At 48.0% G+C, this 20,714-nt stretch overlaps 2 protein-coding genes across 2 annotated transcripts; one reads left to right on the forward strand and one right to left on the reverse strand.

The window, feature by feature from the left end:
- Nucleotides 1-896: 896 nt before the first annotated feature.
- Nucleotides 897-2,015, reverse strand: AGTR2 (angiotensin II receptor type 2). Its single transcript, XM_009981073.1, has one exon. It carries the CDS (start codon nucleotides 2,013-2,015, stop codon nucleotides 897-899), a length of 1,119 nt encoding a protein of 372 aa, XP_009979375.1.
- Nucleotides 2,016-12,427: 10,412 nt separating this feature from the next.
- LOC104374858 (uncharacterized) lies at nucleotides 12,428-13,714 on the forward strand. The gene has a single exon (XM_009981072.2). The coding sequence runs from the start codon at nucleotides 12,428-12,430 to the stop codon at nucleotides 13,712-13,714; it is 1,287 nt and encodes a 428-aa protein (XP_009979374.2).
- The last annotated feature ends 7,000 nt before the right edge of the window (nucleotides 13,715-20,714 follow it).

Here is a 20,714-nt window from a genome sequence, read left to right on the forward strand (position 1 = left end):
CACTTAGGCTTTCTGTACACAGTACCCCAAAATTACAGCAGTAGATCAATATTTAAAATGCAAGAAGCCTAGACAATCAGCAAGTCCTTTCCTCGAAGGCTGTGGGACGGTGTGTGGGACTCACCATGCTCACGTAGCAGCGGGACGTAGTGTGTTCAGTTCCTAGGGCATCGCTGTCAAAAGTGACCACACTGAATCAAAGCAAAGGACCATCTGGCCTGCTAACCTGTTACCTGCTATGAGAAAGGTATAAAAACATGCGTGTGGTTGTACTTTCCCCCAAGAATACTCTCCTGCCTCCAGCAGTTTGCAGAACCGTGTCTCCACCCGTTCTCAGGATCTCAGGCCTAAGCAAGCAGGAGGTATATTTGATGCATTTTACATACAACATCTTTAGCCATATATTTTTTAAAAATAATATACATATATATGTATATATATATATATAAAATAAAGGTCAAAACATTTTCTTACAGATAGGTACAAAAGTATCTGCACTACTTTACTTACACATCCTGCAGTGAGCATGTCTTTTAGAAAATCAGCTTAGAGGATAATACTCAGCACCTACACAATCGTAGCTGTTGTGCAATAGTCTTTGGTATATTTTGTCTTTTTGCGTCGCACTAAACACTCGCCTGATCTCAGCCATGCACAAGGTGATATTTAAAATACCATCAATATATTTATTTGCCAGAATCTTCCCTCTGTGTAAAACTTGAGTGCTCCTTGAGGAAAGGAAGGAAGAATAAATCCCCAAGTACAAAAAACCCCAGATTCTCCTTCAAACAGCTGGTGACCAAATGGGCACAAAACAAAGGGAACGGGAGAGAGGAGTGTCACCACTGCAGGGACAGCCAGCTGCACTGACATCGCCCCACATCATGCCCCAGTGCCTACAGCAAGGACTCGGGCCCCGCTTCCCTGCCCACGGGGGTCTCAGCATCTCTGAAGCAGCTCCCTTTTCTCAAAGAAGAGCTTTCTCGATGGCTGTTGAACTGATAAACTCGTCGCTTAAACAAGCGATGGAGCTTCTCCTGGAACTGGTTTCCAATGAAGCAGTACAGCAAAGGGTTGATGCAACTGTTGGCGAATGCCATGCAGATGCCAAAGGGCAGTGCCGTGTCGATGATCCCTGTCACGTCACAGTTGTTAAGGATGTTCATATGAGCCAAGGCATCCAAAAATGTTAAGATGTGGAATGGGAGCCAAGCAATTAAGAAGGCCACAACAACAGCAGCCACCAGCTTTAGGACTTTGTCCCTCTTCTGCTTGTTTTTCCCAAACTCCTGTGCTTTGAGCAAGTGCCTCCTGATCCAGATGTAGCACATGGTGATCACTGCCAAGGGAATGAAGAAGCCAAGTGCATTTTTCAGGAAGGCTGTTGCCACAGACCATTTTGCATAATTCTCATGAGGAAAGGCCATAATGCAAGCATTGACCCCCAAGCTTTCAACGTAGTGAGTGTCTCGGAAATAAAAAGTTGGGAGGGAGGACAAACAGGCAAGGCCCCACACAACCAATGCTGTAAAATAAGCTTGTTGTAGAGTTCTTCTCTGAGAGTGAATAGGATGGACGATAGCCTGGTACCGGTCCATGCTCATGCATGTAATGAAAAATATACTCGCAAACATGTTCAAGCATAGGACAGAACTGGAGATTTTGCACATGAGAGACCCAAAGAGCCAGTTGTACCCCTGCGCGTAGTAGGCAGCCCAGAAGGGAAGGGTGGCGAGGCACAGCAAATCCGCCACGGCCAGGTTGGAAATGTAGATGTTAGCAACTGTTTTGGGGCCACTGTGATGACAAAGCACCACAACCACCACGCCATTGCCCACCAACCCCAGAACAAAAACCACAGAGAAGAGTGCTGGAATTAGTGAAAACTGGTAATCTGAAGAGGTAAGTGGACAGGGAGGGGGTGAGCGCAATGCAGCTGATGAGTTTATCGGTGCTGTATGGAGAACTCGGAGAGTTTCTCGGGTGGTGACAACCAGGGAGCAGTTGCTCTGCATGTCGGTGCTGGTGGAAAGAGAGGTTCTGCAGGAAATTCATGTGCTAGCAGGACTTTTCTATCACATCGCTCACCTGCAGATCAGAAACCATGTGTTAGACACACACTTTGCAGCCCTCTTAGCTCTGGAATCACATAGTCCCAATAAAAAAAACAAACAAACAAAAAAATATTTCAAATTATGTCAGTAAGCTGAATGCTGAAACACCAGGCAACCCTGCTGGACTCCTTTCCTCTGTCCCACTGACAGGACACAATTAGCCTTAAGGAGGCCACAGCACTTTTTAATTAGCCTGGCAGAGAAACGAGCAGCTGGGTTTTATCTGTGATTACAGACGGTGCTTTCTGTGGCCAGTAGAACAGAAACATTATTGACTCAGGAGCTGGAGATACTCTGGGAACTTCTGTGACCAAAGGCAGCACTAAAGCTCCTCGTGATCATTTTCTCGGCTTTCTCATACAGTTTCCAGCACTCTGCACAGTTAAAATAATGTAGCAAGACAGCACTTGCCGGTGGGGATCAGGTACTTCACACCTGAGGGCCTCCCGGCACTTCACAGGCCTGTAAAGCAGCCTTTTAACAAGGCTATTAGGAAAGCAAGTTTTAATTTTTTTTTTAATTCGCATAGCTGGATAAAAAGATACTGAAGGGCCTTTGCAAAATGTCATTTACCATCAGAGTCCTTCTCAAAGCACATCTGCATCTCCTGCCCTCATGATGGCTTTTAATCAGAAGAGTAAAAGAAATATTTTCAATGTAGATACAAGCAACAGACAGTCAAGCACTCAGTCCACTGAGGCACTGGATTTAACAGTAGTATTTGCCATTCATTTAGAAAGATCAGGACTGGGTTTCAGTAGGGGGAATGTAGCTACAAACCAGCTAAAATAGGAGAGTTAATTGACAGGTCTGTCTTTGTTCCAGTTTAACAGCTCATGTCTGCACTCTAAGCAGGGCATTTTTCAAACTTTAAGACTATAGTCAGTAAAGAAGGCACGATACCCAAATATTTTATTTTATATAATAGAAAGAGACAATTCCTTTTTAATTAAGTCCTTATGGAACCAGTCAGGCATTTAAGAATTCTCAAGGGGCCCTAAAAACAACAGAAATTTTGACCAAGAAAAGAGAAACGAGTTGGGTGATGATCTCTCATTTAACTGAAGGTGACTGACTATTTCAAACACATTTTTCTGTATTAACAGTTTAGCGTACCATAGCGTATCATTTGCTCAATGCAGAATATGCAATATGCTACTCTGAATATACTAACAAAAATTTAATTTTAATTATTTTGTCTCAACAATGAAAATTCTATAGGAGAATATTAATGCACATTTCTGCAGAGTGCCAGTAATTAAAGTCCCAAATACTGGATCACAAGCCCACGTTCTGTAATCAAACAGATCTTAAACAAGAGAAAACCTTTTTTTTGGGGACGACAAAGACTCAGGAGAGGGTCTGGAGCCCCATTTCACCCTTAACTTTTGTGTCCCGAACCTTCACTTTAACCTACAGAAGCTGAAATCTCGGAACTAGTCACAAAGTGTTACGTATCTTGCTCCTAAGAGAGTGACCTTAATTAATTTTAGCTAAATTGCTGAGAACAAGGTTTCATTGACAAACATGCCCCCCCCCCCCCCGCACATGAACTGGTGGCTTAAAATCTGCTTCTGAAGCAGATTCCTACTATTACTTAAGGCACAATGAGGCATTTTATCACAAATGGAATGAAATCAATGGAAATTATGTTCTAGCAGCAGATAGAAAACATACCTCTGAACCCTCACGTTCGCCTGGCTGTAGCTCTGGAATTACGCCTTCCTTTTTTCTGCTTTCCTTCTAGCAAGTCTCCCCACCAGCGATCCACTCTCTCATATCTTCCATTTTCCCACTGGAAGACTGTAACCTACATAACTCCAGAACTGAAATATGAACACCCGCCAGCTTCTTTTCCTTTTGGAAGCAAAATGGTTCAAGAACCCCCCTTTCCAAGGCCACGTGAGCACATGCAGTAAATCAGGAGAGAGGAACAGGACAACCAAAAAAAAAAAAAAAGGAAAAAGAAAACGCGGAAGAAAGAAAAAGGAAATCTGCACAGATATCTCTGTGGGTTTCTACGGCAGCTCTTGGGCCAGGAAGATACACTCCCATGCAACCCCCTTCTGCTCCCAGGTGTACGTGCAACGTGTGTGAGCCTCCACACAAGGATTCACGCGTCTCCGAGGCCAGGGGGTTCCCTTGCGCTCTGTGGAGTCCCAGCACTCGCTGACACATTTGAGAGTGGAGCAGGCGGTTAGTCCTGGCAGAGCTGCCCATAACGAGAGCACACAGAGACAGAAAGCGAAGCAACATCACAGTGTTCGCACCAGCACTGCCTGCGCACGGGGGCCGATCCTGTCTCCCGATTAGTAGGACAGGAAGGTCACTGCCTCAGTCCTTGCAAAGACACGCACGCTGCTGGAACCGAGGAGGGCAGCAGGACAAACCCAGGTGGCAGGGAGCAGGCTTGGCTCCGAGGCTGCAGCGAGCAGATCGGCGAGGCTGCATGCTCACGTCGACTTTCCATGCACAAAACCTGAGTTTTTAAATCTGCTTCCTCTCATCACACGGTCCGCCTGACCCCAGCCTCCTCTCCCTGGAAGGATCTCCAAGGGGCTGCTGGAGGACAAGCACTGGGGCAAAGTAAGCATCCGTAAGCCTTAAATATTTTGCTCGGATGTCCTGAGCATGATCTGCTCTGCAGCAGCAGCCCATCCACTGGGGACATGTGTGCTGTGCTCCCCAGGCAAGGCTGCACGTGCCAGATGGAAAGCAACCACAGAAGTCCCTGCCAGTGACACACGCCTTTGCCCCAGGCAGGTGCTGCTGGCTGGAACTGACCCAAGCTCATCCCATTCTTGGAAGAACAGCACAGCCTTGCAGAGAGGGATATCCAAGCACGGCGGCTTGGGGGAACCCTGGTGCCCGCCCTCGCTCGGGGACCGTGCAGCATGCTGGAGGCAACAGGCATCACAGGTTCTACACCAGCTCTGCTTACACCAAGGTGACCCAGAAGAGAGATGAAACGGGGAAAATAGCCTTTTACCAGCATCTTCAGAGGAACTGAGGGCTGACCAGGCTGTGGAGAACAAATTCACCTTTCTGTGACTTTGACCCAGAAAAAACTGCTGAGAGTGCTGGAAAAACTCATCAGCAAACTCATATACATCCGCTGGAGGAGAGCACTACTTCCCAAGGCAGGGAGAGGAGTCCTGGGCAGTTTTTGGCTTTATCTGCCTCATATTAAGAGTCTAGCTCTTGGCATTTTCTGTTTAAAAGGAGACTGGGTTATTTAAAGAAGGGGAATCACACACAACGTTTCTATTTGTCACAGTGCAGCAGATTTACTGCTTCATGGACACAACGACAAAGCAATCAGTGGTCAGGGCTGTCAGGCTGCAAACACACAGGGTGCCTGTGCTTGGGGCAAACAATGGAAGGGAAAGGAGCTCAACGAAATGACATGCTGAGAGCAGATAAAAGAGAAACAGACCCAAACATCACAGGTACCTTCAGGGAGGGCAATAACAAATCACTGCACAGGATGGGAGACCTCATCTGTCCCGAAGGTTCAGGCACTGTGTGTCACAGCCAGAGTTAGACAACACACGTGTCAGCACAGCCTTGTTACCTTGAGATATATGAACATCACCAATGCACACACTCACTCATTTCATAAATGTTTAGCTTGATTTTGGGGCACCCTTTCCTCTTCCAACTCATTCCTCCTCACTGTCATTTGAGGTTATCACGGAAAAGGCAGAGGAGGGGGGGAGACGTCCTGGAACCACTGAAATTTGCATTACTCAGAAAAAAAAAAAAAAGAACATTTGTAAAGGAAGCAGTAACATCCATAATAGCTTGGAGGCTGAAAAAGTCAAGACTTAACCAAAAAGCTTTAAGACGAAGATTTGCACTCAGTTCCTCATACTACAACCAGGAGACTCGTCGTTTTGTTCAAGAGGCATTAAACAGACAACGCACTTTCTAGAGACATGCTGCAAGAACTCCGTCCTTTCTCCAAACCAAACAATCAAGCAGGTCAGTAGGAGCACACAGGATGCACAAGTGTAGAGGTCATGTGTTCTACGGCAAAGGAGAAGAAATGCACCTTTTGCCACCGGTCCCCCCTGCACACACCCTGCCTTGGTTCCAGAAGACTGCTGGCTCTCAAGTGAGTGACCTGAGATGTCAGCACTTGCTCTGACCCATATTCATTCAATTTTTTACTAACAGTATGTGACAGGACACCCTCAGCCAGGAATTCTTGCTGCTAGTTGCTTTGCATGCAAATAACCAGTGAAAGAAACTCCGTCCTTTATCAGACATCCAGCATGCTTTGTAAGCAGAGGAAAAAGTCAAACGCATGAGAATGTTTATTTTGCGAAGATAACAAACACAAACTGTTTATATTTAAATATAGCATTTTCCTTTCCAGATGCATTTTTGATCCTGACCAATACTGACCGTGTCTATTCTGTTCTACCTCCAAAACCATTTGAAACTTTGTGCTGGGTTTGTACCTCTTAGTAGATGAGAGACAGGCCTGATGCAATGGGGGTCATACCTTGGGGTGCCCTTTGCCATTCTTCCTCCCATCAGTGCTCAATGCATCTGATTTCCTATCTGATCCCACGTCCTCACTCCAAAGCTCCATTTAGCCAAGGTACAAAATCCCTCTCTCTTCCATTTCCCCCACTATTTCTTTCTTCCTCCCACTATTGCTGAGCATCGCCTGTACACAAATAGCTGTGAAACAGAAGGTACACTCTGACATGGACACTCAGGGTGTCCGTGCACAAGCCAACCTCATGCCATGCAGTGTTGCAGCTGAGCTGATGTCCCCTGAGCTTGCAGGACATGTTTGTCCAGCTTCCACAGCCGGGCTGGTAAATTCAGCACATGGATCTGCGACATCAGAGCCCAGTACACAGCTCAGCACAGGGGCTTCGGCCTTTTTACTGTTCATCTGGCTGCAAAGTTACAAAAGCTGGGAGTGCTCACCACAAGACCACCTATTTTGTGTTAAATGGTGAGGAGTTAGTGCTTCCTGGGGCATGGATTTGGGGAAGGATTTTATACGTGTCTTTTATACAAAAAAAAACAAACAACAAAACAACAAAAATCACAATTCAAGAGAACCAAGACGTTTTGCTGCATGTTCACACGCAGCACTCAGGTTTACCTTTCTGTCCTCAAGCCCATGCACCTAAAGAGGTCACTAGAAGTGTTTAAAAAAAAAACACAAATCAAACCCCAAAAAAACAAATCCAAAAAACCTACCCACAGAAAACTACACACATAGAGTTCAAATAGCAACTTCTGATCAATTGTGAAAATTAAAAAGAAAAAAAAGGACTCATGCACTCCAAGTCCTCGTCTTGCTTTTTGCAGGGAAGTGCTGCTGTCAGGGACGGAATATTCTGAACAGTATCCGCAGCAGACTATCAGAGCCAGCTCTTGAGGTTAAACCCTGCCAGCCTGGCAAATCCTCAAAGCAGTGTGGGATCCAGATGCAGATGGTATTCACGGGCTCGATTTGTTCCTTTTAAAGAAAGCAAGAGGGGAAAAAAAATCTCTCATAAATGCACTCCCCAGGATGCATAACCCAACGTAGGTCAGTATGGCTCTGAGCCCTTTGGTGCTCATTCAGCCCTGCCTCCCTGGTACCGGGGCTGGCAGCAGGACCTGGGGACCCATCACCCACATGCTGCCAGGGGAGCGATGAGTTCCATCACGCCAGACAGTGCGGTGGCATGTGTCTTCTGCACACACTCGCCGAAACCATCCTGCCCGCAGCTGGGCTGCCCCAGCACTCCATAAACTTTTATACGCATTCCTCTTCCCGCATTTGTTTGTTTAAGGGTTTCTTTAGGGATTGACTGCTCAGTCTTGCAAGTAAGATTGGAGCATCTACCTTGTCCTCCCCTAGCCCCAGAGCACTTCCACAGAGAGGCAGCTTTATCACATCCGTTTTGGGGCCTCAGGGAGGAGAGCAGTTGTGAGCAGCAACCAGTGGACAATTGATGGCCAAGGCAGTGAGTCCTGCTCACACCCAGCATCCCTGGTGCTTGCCTTGGCATGCTGGGTCTTAACGCTGGCTCACATACCTCTGAAACATGATCAGTTCTGACACTGGGTGTCTGCAAGCCCAGTGTTTTGGCCAGGAGGGCGAATTACTAGCGTTTTTATAGCGAAGACCTTGGTCAGTGTTTCACTTTCCCTTCCGCACTCATGATTTCACATGGAAGTGCTGGCAGGCCTGGGGAAAGCCCTGCTTTTCCACTTGGCACCAGAACAGCAGTGAACACAGGGGCCACCCAGCCAGGACCCATCAGAGTAAGGTATCCCATGCAGTGGACCTTCTATGCTGGAAGAGGTCAGGTTTTGAAGCAGTTCAGTGTTCTACGGTGTGGCAGAGGCTGTTTGGAGGGAAGAGGGGTGCTCTTTCCACCTCCAGCATGCAGAAAACTTTTCCAAAGCATTTCTGTTATGAGATGTTTGTGTCCAGCCGATAGCACTGGCAAGACTAAGATTATCCTCCATGACATTGTTCAGATAATTGGCCATAAACATTTTACAAGTTACTAAAAGTAGTAAAGAAAACAAGCCCATAAGTGACTTTGAAAACACGCTGCACCCGTTGCTATCAAAAGCAGCGAGCGCACACGCGCCCTGGCACCGCTGCCCGCTCCCAGGGCAGCACTGCAGCACGCCTGGCCTTGCTGAAGGCAGCAGGACTTGGCTAGATCTCCGTTCCAGAGTGCTGCACAGTTCCACGGCCCCAGGTAAAGATAAACCACCAGGCACCAGGGCTTGCCTGCAATGGGCACAGAGCCTAAATCCCACTGACGCTGCTATGGCCAAAGCACAGCATTTTGGCAATTGAAACCTGCTCAGCCAGACCGCAACGGGAACCCGCGCTCGGCTTTCATAAAGAACAGTTTTTCATCACAGGTAATTTTCTCCTGCTCGCTTCTCCCAGACCAGTTGCTGTGATGAGCAGCAGAAGTCAAGACATTGATGCCCACAGCTTGTGGGAGAGGGTTCTCTCCTGTCTAACTTCTGCTTTATTAGTGTTAATACATCCGTATATAACCGGGCATTTAAAGGATGTGGGAGCGTACTTCACATTTCTTTTTAGGGTCTCAAAGTGATTTTTTAGGAAGAGCTAGGACTCCGTGGCCAGTTTTACAGCACTACAGAGCACTCAGGGGGTTTCTTTGCAGAGATCCTTTAAAAATAAAGATCTTCCTTCCTTTGCTGTTTTGAACTATACTCACTGCAAGCATCATTTCCCATTTTTTAAGTGTTTTTGTCAGGAATTTCTCTTATGTACCAAAAATGCTGAGATACACGTGAAAGAGAGTTCACCAGCTAGATAAAGCTTTAAGGAAGTCAGAATATTCCTGGCACTTGGATATTCCAACTTATTTAATCCTTCTTTTAATCGAATAAAGCTATTAAGTTATTCTGCTCACCCCACCTTTGCCCACCAGAAAGTTTAAAGAAAGCAAGCCTTGCTCCTTTAACTCATTAGACCAGCAAGACCATCCCAAAGTAGATGTTTGGATTGCTTGTATCAAATCTCAACCCTGCAAAGAGAACACAGCTCCTTAAAATCCACAGTATTAGGAGAGGCTCTTGACATCAGCTACAAACAATTTCTGAAGTGGGCGTGCTGGGCTGTAAATCCCAAATGTCAGATAAATCAGTGACTGAATAAAAGACAAAAACACAATCATGGTCATACAATGGGTGGAATACATTTTAACAGAAGACTTGCATTAAAGCCGGAAGGATGAGCCACCTCAGCCAAAACACACGATGTGCTCCAGAAAAAGCTCCTAGCAGATGGAGTGAGACAACCAAAATCCCTGTGGGCAGAGCACAAAGAGCTGAGCCTGGAAAAGACAGCCCGAGAGCTGGATGTTCATAATTGAATGGACCATAGTGGGAAAGTATTTGTTAAAAAATTGATTACAGAGAAAAATCACATGGTGGTTCGTCTAAAGAATCATGTCTTTACCTTGTCTCTGCAGCTTCCGATGCGGTAGTGACGTTGGCTGCTGCTGAGTGCAGTGACGGTGCTCAGGAAGCTGAAGCTGAACGGGCAACGCTGAGCGCTTCATGCGAAGGCGCACGAGGCACACGCAGGATGTGTCTGCGATCGTCGTCTTGGATCAACACTCAGCCCCAGCAAAAAAGGTTCAGCTGCCCACGGTGCTGAGCGATGGCACACTGCTGCGTCGCTTCCACCCCAAGGGCAGCTGCAACCGGAGCTGCCAGCAGTACCTGTGGCCCGACAGCCGAAATCCTGGCAAGGTGGCTGCCACCTCCGCGCATCCTGAAACCGTTACAGGGAGCAGATGGAACTGCCAAACCCCATGACAAAGTGTAAAAATCTGGTCATTTTGATATTCACAGGCTTCCTTAGGCCTGTGGACTTTGAAGCAAGGAGACACTCTGCAGCTGTGTGGTCCTGTTTCACTACTATGTTTTAGTCCAGTTAAGCAACATCTGGCAATGATGAGCAATAAGAGCCGCATGCTTTTGTTCTCTGAAAATTTCCAATATGAAATGAAGGAGAATTAGAGAGAGCACTGGGCTTAAATAAGGGGTAGAAGATAGCAACACTGCTGGAATTACAACCAGAAATAAAGTCTATGTAGAATAAAAAGGACACCAGAGCAAGCAATCCATCTTCCTCAGCCTGAGATACAGAACTTTAGCAAGAGGTGAGCCTATTCCTAGCAGACACAGAGCAGCTCACTCGTCCTGCACAGAGACCAGCAGAAACCTGTCTCCTTCACAGGGATGCACAGGCAAAGTCGTGAAGCAATGAACATTCATAGCTGTGCTGCAGCAGGAGGTAAGAGAAGTTGTGGAGATCCCAGCAGCCAGACACCCCCACAAAGTGATGTCCTCGAAGGAGCAGTTCCAGCTGAGCCAGGAATACAGAAAACAAAGATTCATCCACCAAAACCTCCAGCATGGCCCCAAACATGTGTATCTGGATGGGGTGGGCAGCAGATGTTTCCAATTTCCTCCAGGGCTCCCAGGACAAACCCTTTGGCAAGGTGCCATCACCGCTGCTCTTGGGGTGAAAACCAGGTTTTGGCCCCTATTAACACTGCGACAGAGCCTGTCTAACTAAATAAATGATGATGTTTACAGCTGGAAGATGGTCTCCATTACACAAGGTGGCCATCCCAGCCAAGCTTCCAGGGAGAAGCTGTTCTTTGGGGCTTGTTGCTTGAAAAAATGAAGAAGAAAACAGAACCAGCTGAAGCTAAAGCAGTGATTTAACAGCACAAGAAACGTAATCTGCTTCTGCCGAGGAAACAATGGAGCTGCAAATTTGTCCAATTCACACTTACTGTTGGGCATATCATATATTTGGGGGTTTAGCCACTGTCTGGACAGAGCTGATAGAGCCAGGGAGAGAAAGGAAACCCGAATCTGTAAAACATGGAGAAGAAAAAAGCTGATACAGACCAAGAAATTAAGAGTAGAGAAATGCTCCTGAAGGGAGGGGTCTGAGACAAGGGGTTTTGAACACAAACCATGAGAACTCCAGCAGAGAAAAGCAAGGGGCAAAACAAAAATTGAAAGAGTGAGAAAAAAACAGAGCAGCAGCTGTGTCACTGGTTGCTGTGCTGACACATCAGCTCCACGGCCGTATCCAGCCCTCTTGGCATCATGAGCACAACAAGCAGCCTGCGGATTGCTGATCCTGGGATGCTGGGTGCATTTGTTATCTTCACAATTGCACTTTTCCTTTGCACTCGGGATATAAGGTAAAAACCAGGGAGAGGCCGCAGGACATGGGCCCAGAGCATCCGCCAGCATGTGTGGCCACACCGGGGTGACAGTCCCATCCCACAGAGCTGCTCTCAGCTGCCTTTGCTGAAGCCCTCACTGAAGAAAAGTACAAAACCCCAGCCCTCCATAATAGAGGGGTTTTGAGCAAACTGCCAAGCAGATCCTGAGAATGGCCATCGCCCCAGGAGCAGGAGCCTCTCCCAGACGGATCCCGAGTCTGTTCCCTGCTGCTGTTTGCAGAGGGCAGGAGGTGGGAAAAGCCACTGTCAGAGCATGATGCTGGGCTGAGAAATCTCCCTCCCTCTCAGTAATGCTCTTCACAGTAGGGCGGCACTTAATCGGCTTTTATCTGCCTAAAGACTTGATCCCAACTGGTCTGCGGCAGGAAGAACCAGCTAATCTATTTTCCCTGTGCACTAAAAGCACAGCCTAGCCGATCCGGCAGTGCTCACGGCTCACCTATCCTAAAGGTACCTGCTCTTTTTCTTGCCTCCTTCTCTACTGTCCATCAGGCGTTAGATGCGGCGGCTGACTTGCGGCTGGTCATGTTCTTTCTTGTTATATTTATATTTACTTGTGCAGCAAAAGCTGGGCTGAGTCTGAATATTTCTGATTCATGCCCAAGCATGTGCAGATGTGCACCTGAGGAGATTATCCACTGTAACAGAGCTGGACTGAGAGCCCTCCCTGGAGAAATAGCAGCATCCACTGTCTCTCTAAACCTCTCCAATAATTATTTGCGGATTCTCAGCACCAACACCTTCCGAAACCTGACTTTCCTCCACAGCCTCTGGCTAGATGGAAACAATCTGACTTTCCTGTCCCCGGGAACCTTCCTCGCTCTCAGCAAGCTGCGAGAGCTGCACCTCAGCAGGAACTCGCGCCTCACCTACCTGCATGCAAACACTTTCAGAGGACTATTAAACCTCATCAGCCTGGATTTGTCCCACTGCAATATCTTCGAAATCCATCCGCTTCTATTTTCACACCTGCCTTCTTTAGAAAGACTCGATTTAGCCTCCAATAACATGCGCTATGTCCCACAAGCCTTTAGGAACCTCTCCAGCCTGACCAGGCTGTCTCTGGAGGGCAACCACATAGAAGCCATTGGCAGAGACTCCCTGAAGGACCTGGAAGCCCTGTATGACCTGAATCTCAGGAAGAATCGGATATGGATCATTCAAAATGGCGCTTTTACAAAGCTTCTCAGGTTGGGCATGTTAAATTTAGGACACAACTTCATCGCTGATTTGCCTAATCAGCTTTTCGACGGATTGATCCAGCTCAAGACCATGCACCTCGAAGCCAACAGAATCACTGCTGTCAACTGCACCTTCAGGAATCTGCTGAACTTGAGAAACTTGTACCTGAACAACAACCAGATCTCCTCGATCTCAGACTCTGCGTTCTCGTACTTAAACAAGCTGCACTTTCTTCACCTGAGCAGGAATAACCTCAGTTCCCTCCCCATCCGCTTGTTCGCTGAACTGCCAAAACTGAAGTATGTGTTTTTATCCCACAACCCCTGGAAATGTGACTGCAAGATGCTTTGGTTCTTGCGGTGGACCGCAACACGCAGGGGAGCCATCGAAGGGCTGGACTGTGCCTTCCTGGGCCCTCCTAACATGACGACGCTGGATGTCCCCTATCCAGGGGACCTCACCGACTGCACAGTGCCACCTGAGCTGGCAAGTGAAGACAAGTGCCAGGTGGCCGGTACCAGCGTGGCTCCTGGGCCCCTCACTGTCCCCAGCACGGTCATCCTGCTGGCACTTCTCTGCCACCTGTGGTATTTTACAAGGGGATGGGACACGTCTGTGGCCACGTTTTGACAACGTTTAAATTATAAAGTGGAGGCCACTTATTTATCCTCTTGCTATTTGTTTGGGAACAATGGTTTTGGTTACAGGTGAGTTTTATACGGAAATGGAGGGATTTTATTATATAGGAATAAATGTTTTCATTCATGGGCAATGCTAGAATCTGAAATGCTAATATCAAAACTCAATGTAAACGTTCACCTGCAGAGGAGAAGCTCTCATTAGGGAATTCAGGGCTGGGGCTTGTGCTGGGTGATGCAGGACTGGGAAGCGTGGCCCCACCACAGCCTCTGTCCTCCTCGTTTCCTGACTGACCACAGCCACGCGTGGTCCCTGGAGGAAGGGCTGCCTTCCTGCACTCAGCCCGCACTGGGGATACTTGTAAGTATTGCTGAAGTAGGAATCAACTGCACACCCGGAGCCCCTGGAAGAGGCTCAGTCCATCAGCATCTCTGTGAACGTATGGTAGCTTCCCACAGCTGGCACACGCGGTAATTTGGTGTTAGAATATAAGACAGTGTTGGAGAAGTGGGCAAAAATGTCACCGAGTAAAATATTTTATCTCTCAGCTGTTCCTTGCAGTATTGAGCCTCAGCTAACACAGCTCCGCATTTACCCCTGCAAAGAGTTTGTTTGTCTCAGGGACGGTCTGTACGAGTTGTGTCTCCCTGCGTTCTGCTGATGAGCTCTGGCATGGCATCCCACCAGTGCCATACCCCTGAGCTGCCTCCATCCAGCTGCTAGGAGACACTGATGGGTCATCATGCCGCCTCCATCACAGCAGCATTCACCTTTCTTTCCTCTCTCACACAGATTAGCCTCTCCATCCTCCCAAAGGGAATTTTCCATTTCTGCAGCTATATTAAAACCAGCCCAAATCCTGCTGTGGACTGTGCGATGTTCCACTAGAAAGCTCTCGCGCCATCCATGTGCGACATCAGAGCCACGAGCAGCCACATGGCCAGGGATGAACTTCACTTACAGAATAATAGCCAAGGTTAAACAACACCCCTTTCTCTTCAGTGATAAAGCTGATCACAGTCTCATCTCCATCCTCACCTTCCCCCTGCTCCTCACTCACCATCCCCTGCACAGCCACTCCAAACAGCCCACTCAGTTCTGTTAAACTGGCAAATAAGTGTCCCGTGGTGGCACACCAATGCAGAGAAGTCGTGCAAGCTTCAGCAGCACAGGTGCAAAGGCACGGCCTTCCTCAAGCTGGTACAGAATCATAGAATAGTTTGGGTTGGAAGGGGCCTTTAAAGATCATCCAGTCCAGCCCCCTGCAGTGAGCAGGGACATCTTCAACTAGATCAGGTTGCTCAGAGCCCTGTCCAACCTGACCTTGAATGTTTCCAGGGATGGGGCATCTACCACCTCTCTGGGCAACCTCTGCCAGTGTTTCACCACCGTCATCGTAAAAAATTTCTTCCTTACATCAAGTCTAAATCTACCCTCTTTCAGGTTAAAACCATTACCCTTTGTCCTTTCACAACAGGCCCTACTAAAAAGTTTGTCCCCATCTTCCTTGCAAGCCCCCTTTAGGTGCTGGGAGGCTGCTAGAAGGTCTCCCTTGAGCCTTGTCTTTTCCAGGCCGAGCAACCCCACTCTCTCAGCTTGTCCCCACAGAAGAAGCGTTCCAGCCCTCTGGTCATCTTTGTGGCCCTCCTCTGGACCTGCTCCAACAGCTCCATGTCCTTCTTGTGTTGGAGACCCCAGAGCTGAACACAGTACTGCAGGTGGGGTCTCACCGGAGCAGAGTAGAGGGGCAGAATCCCCTCCCTCGACCTGCTGGCCACACTGCTTTGGATGCAGCCCAGGATATGGTTGCCTTTCTGGGCTGCAAGCGCACATTGCCGGCTCATGTCCAGCTTTTCATCCATGAGTACCCCCAAGTCCTTTTCCTCAGGGCTGCTCTCAATCCCTTCCTCCTCCAGCCTGTACTGATACCGGGGGTTGCCCTGACTCAGGTGCAGGACCTTGCACTTGGCCTTGTTGAACCTCCTGAGGTTCACACAGGCACACTTCTTGAGTTTGTCCAGGTCCCTCTGGATGGCATCCCGTCTCTCAGGCGTGTCAACCGCACCACTCAGCTTGGTGTCGTCTGCAAACTTACTGAGGGTGTGCTCAATCCTGCTGTCTATGTCATTGGTGAAGCACTAAATAGTACTGGTTCCAGTACAGACCCCTGAGGGACACCACTTGTCACAGATCTCCATTTGGACATAGAGCTGTTGACCTCTACCCTCTGAATGCACCCATCCAACCAATTCCTTATCCACTGAACTGTTCATCCATCAAATTCATCTCTGTCCAATTTAGAGAGAAGAATGTCATGGGGGACCGTGTCAAAGGCCTTACAGAAATCCAGAGATGACACCCATAGCTCTTCCCTTTTCCACTGATCTAGTCACATCCAGAAATACGAAGTATTTTTGGATGCTTTTTCCTTTGCAAGATTATTGACTTGCAACATATTCCTGGCCAGACAGCACACCTTGCTGGGCCATACTCCTGTCTGGCACAGAGCCCTTGCAGAGGGAAATCCCTCTGCTCTGCAGGAAGCATTCCCCAGGCTGGGTTGCAGGAACAGACTCAAAACTTCCAGAACCAGCAGCACCACTGGACAGTGCTCAACCAAGGTGTCTGGTGCTCACAGTAACGGCGACGGCAAATCCCATCCTTCAGGCACCAGGCACAGCCAATGCGGGCTACCGGCACTTGGCAGACCTGGACTTCCTGCAGGGATTAAATTGTGCCACAGGTAGAGTGAACAAATCTGCCCACGGAGACCTGTCCTGCAGAATCAGTGTGGTCTTCCCTTGGCTTGGGCTGCTGGTGCACAGGAGACTTGATCTGCAGACAGCCTTTATGCCTCGCAGTATCTCTTCATTTTCCACCTTTGGGAGGCTTCAGGAATTTGGTAGTTCCTGAAGCCACAGGGAGCAGAGCCCTCGCTGACCACGGCTGCCTCCCTCGTTCTGACCTTGCCATCGCCAGGTGGGCTAGTGGCCGCACAGCCAGGGCTAAGGAATGTTGTTCTCTCCAGCTCCTTGGCTTTTCCTCTGAGATGCTTTCAGTGATTATTTCTCACCTGACTTCTGAAAGCAAGAACAGCCAGACAACACCACAGAGAGATGACCAAACTTTCAGCAGTTCTCACTGTATAAACACTTGCCATAAGAGATGCCCAATGTTTACAGAGGGCTTACAGAAGGAAACAACACCATGTGGCAGACACATCGTGTTTGTCCCTGTCCTTAGAGGAATTATCCCAAGCTGATAAGAGGTAAGAGGGAAATAAACCTTTGCTTAGTGCTAAAAACACACAAACCAGCACATTCCGACAAGGGAAACCTGCGGTGAAGTGCAAAGACCAACCTTTGCTGTTGCACCAGTGAAGGGACAAACTAGGGCAGCACAACAAAACCACACACACTGTGTCTCCCTGGTTGTCAGATTTGTGGAAAGTATTCAATGGTCAATACATTTTTGCTTACGTTTTGTCTGTGCTGTTTCACCATGTTGTTTGTGCATTCAGCACTATTCCTCACCTTCTTCAGCTTCACATGTTTTGGGAGGTAGTAGAAAAGAAATCTCCAGCTTATTTCTTGCTTTTGCACTCTTCTCTGCTGTTGATCTGCAATAGAAAAAAAGCAGAAGTAAAAAATAAGCAACCAAAAACCACTTCAGCAATTTTTTGAAGTCTCAACAAAATTATTTTTTTTCCGTTGAAAAATATAAATTGGTGAAAAGTTTATATGAAGGAGAGTCTTGCTTCCTCCGGATGCTCACAGAAATTATTCCTTCCACTTTTAGGCCACCACCTCGTTAAACACTGAACAGGAACACAATTACATGGCTTCTTCTGTGCTATGATGAAGCAGCGATAGAAATACTTCACAAGTGGTACAACAGAATACATGGCTACATTTTTTTATCCACAAAAATGAAACTTGCAAGGAATACAAGAAAAATTTCCATCAAAAAACACAGGTTCTGAAGACGCAGTCTGGGCTTGGAAAGACATTTGAAGGAGATCCTTGAGATTAAGGACAACAGACTCAGGAAGGCAGCAGAAAGCCGGACTGTTTAAAAAAAAAAAAAAAATTTCAGCATGAACAAAGCTGACATTGCTAAACAAACTCAGAAACAAAAGCATGTAATTGAATAAACAAAACCAAATAATTGAGTAAATAAAAACAAATAATTGAATATGACAAAGCAAAAAGGAATAAAGAAATGTGCTAAAGCTTACACCACTGGCTCCTGCCAGAAGCTTTTAGGAGTGTTTGACAAAACAGAAACTATTGAGAAAGCTTACTTGCCAGGGGCTTGCTTTTGAAGCACTAGGGTTTATCCTGGCTGCCCTGTTCTGGATCTTCACTGTGAGATCTCTGCTTTGCTTTGACCCAAAACTTTTCTTTGAGTTAGCCCATCTCTTAAATACATCCAGCACAAGGAGATGGTTTCCCATTCAGTAATTGTCGGAGTATCTATTTTTCCCCTTTCAGTCTGGTAGCAGGAGGCAAAAGAGGGAAGAAAGGACAGATGCACGTGTTCACCTCCAAGTCTAAGAAATTTGACCTTAATTATACTGTACCTCTAGACAGTGCTATACACCACTACACCCTTGTTTCAGCGGGGTGGATGTGACTCTACTTACAGTGTATCACTCCATCTTCAGCGAAAAAAGATGCAATTTCCTACGGGAAGCTTTGTTTACATATTTTCTTGCGAAAAAATTGTACCAGCAGAAAGGTCCCAGCCAGCTGTATGTGAGGCTTTGTGCAATAAACCACTGAGAGGGTTGGCTGACACTCTCGGCGCTCTCTGAGCAGTGAGTGCTCCGATCATCCCGTGCCATCGCATCCCCTGCCCTGACCCCTGCAGCAGGCAGGACTCCTGCATGTCTCCTCTCTGGTACACCAGCCCCTCTCCAGCTCCATGCCAAATTCCTCCCTTTCACCTGCCCTGTCTTCATCTCCTACATATAGGAAAATTAAGTCCCTGCCACTCAATCAGTCCTCATAGAAACTTTCATCTCTGAAGCCCACACGAGGGCATAATGGTAGAGAAGAAGCTGCTGCTTCAAATAAAAACGTTCCTCCTTTGCTTTTAATGGAGCCTTCCCTGGCGTGCTCCCAGCAGCACCAACCTCTCAACACACTTTGAAGGACCCAACACCTAATAGCAGATTTGCATACGGCCATTAGAGGTGAGGAAAGATGGCATATGGCATTGAGCTCAGAAGCATCAGCGGCAGGAGTGGCACGGGAAGATTTCTGACCAAAGAAGGGCTGAGAAGGTGGCAGCATCTCACTCGGACCACCATTTTCAAACCAAGCGAGAAAAATAGATAAATAAACCAAAAGTTTCTCCAAGAAGCTGCACCTCCACGCTCTCCTCTCCCAAACTTGCAATTCCCAAAGCACGACGGCCCTCCACGTTTTCAGTGATTCCCTGTCCTCCATGCTGCCAACTGCCCCCGCAGTCTCCGAGCAGGTCACCCTGCAGCCTGGTACGTGCAGGGGCCCAGCCCGGCCCAGGGGAGCTGCTCCCTGCAGCACCGAGCACTCGCCCCGGGATGGCAGCCGAGCCCCGAGCTTCTCCCTGTCCTCCAGTGTCGGACTCCCGGTCGCCACGGGCCACTGCCCCCCATGTCTGGCCGTGACAAAAGGGCTCTGGTGGGGTGGCAACTCCTGCAGCTGAGCCGTGTCCACAGCGCGTCGCCAGGGACTCATCCGGCGCACACAGACACCCCGGCGCGCTGCCAAGGCAAAGCCTCGTGGTCCAAATCGTCTTGCTAATATGATTACGATTAATTACCTGAAAAACCTGAAGAAGGGAACAAAGGGAAGCCGTGCCATTCTTACCATGGGCTCCAGATGGTCTGTGTAACATCTGCTTCAACAGGAATCACTTTCCCGCAGGATCTGCTTCTGCAACAGCCTCTCATGGAGGATAAGGTCACAGTAAGAGGGGCTTGATTTGGTTTTTTTTTTTTTTCCTCCTTGCTTTAAAAATAAAAGCGAGGACACACCCATGTACATGGTTCAGGAGCACTGGTAACAGAGCACTGGGACAGAGCTCCTTCACACCAGCACCTTCATGCCATACAATGGTTTGGAGCATGGGATAGGCACGACGTATTTGGGAGTTAGGTTCCCCCACTCCTCCAAGTATTTGGCTTGTGGGAGTTTTGAAGTGACTTAAGCCTCTGGCTGTGCCACCTTGTTTGTCAAAGATGATGCCCAAAGAGAAGGGCTGGGCACCAACCCGTAATCTGCTTTAATCCACAAGCTCATCCCCATTCCATCAGCAGACAAGCTGCAGCACGCCTCTTGCACAAAGCACACCTACCTGTTTTCACCGGTGAAAAAAAGTATCGTTCTAGACAGGTCAGGAGGGCGACAACCCAGACCACTCTCCCACAAATTGCTCTTGATTTTCATGAAAGCCACTTGTGATTCCGGAGACTTCTGCGCTGTCAGCCCACTGTTTAGGCAAAGCTCAGCAGACACCCACGCTCTCACCCATGGAGGCTGCATAAGTGAAGGAACTGGTGCACCAGTTGGGATCACCACATCCCTCCAGCACACACAGCCCTGTTCCAGCCTTGCTGTACACAGCGAGTAGGCAAATCCCCCTCAACAGCTGCTGGCTTCTGGGCATCCTCTCTCCCACCACAGCACCCCAAGACCCAAATCACAGCAGACTTGTGTCAGCTGCCCCTACACCCCTAGACCTGTGGTTTCTGCAAATGAGCCCAAATGGCATGTCCCTGATGCAGGGAACAACTTTTCTTCCTCCTTCTGGGTTTTGCCTTAACAAGGCTCTTCCCCTCCACCCGCAGACATCATCTTTGGGCACACAGCAAGACTTCAAGAGCAAGGTTTTACAGAAAATAGCATAAAGGCAAAGCCTCGCTAAAAACACAGGTTGAGAATAACTGCACTGCCAGTGCCTGTTTTAAAAAACAAGAGCTCCTCAAGCACACCTCCATTCTAGG

Source organism: Tauraco erythrolophus, chromosome 13 (assembly GCF_009769465.1).
Source record: "Tauraco erythrolophus isolate bTauEry1 chromosome 13, bTauEry1.pri, whole genome shotgun sequence".
Lineage (NCBI taxonomy): Eukaryota > Metazoa > Chordata > Aves > Musophagiformes > Musophagidae > Tauraco > Tauraco erythrolophus.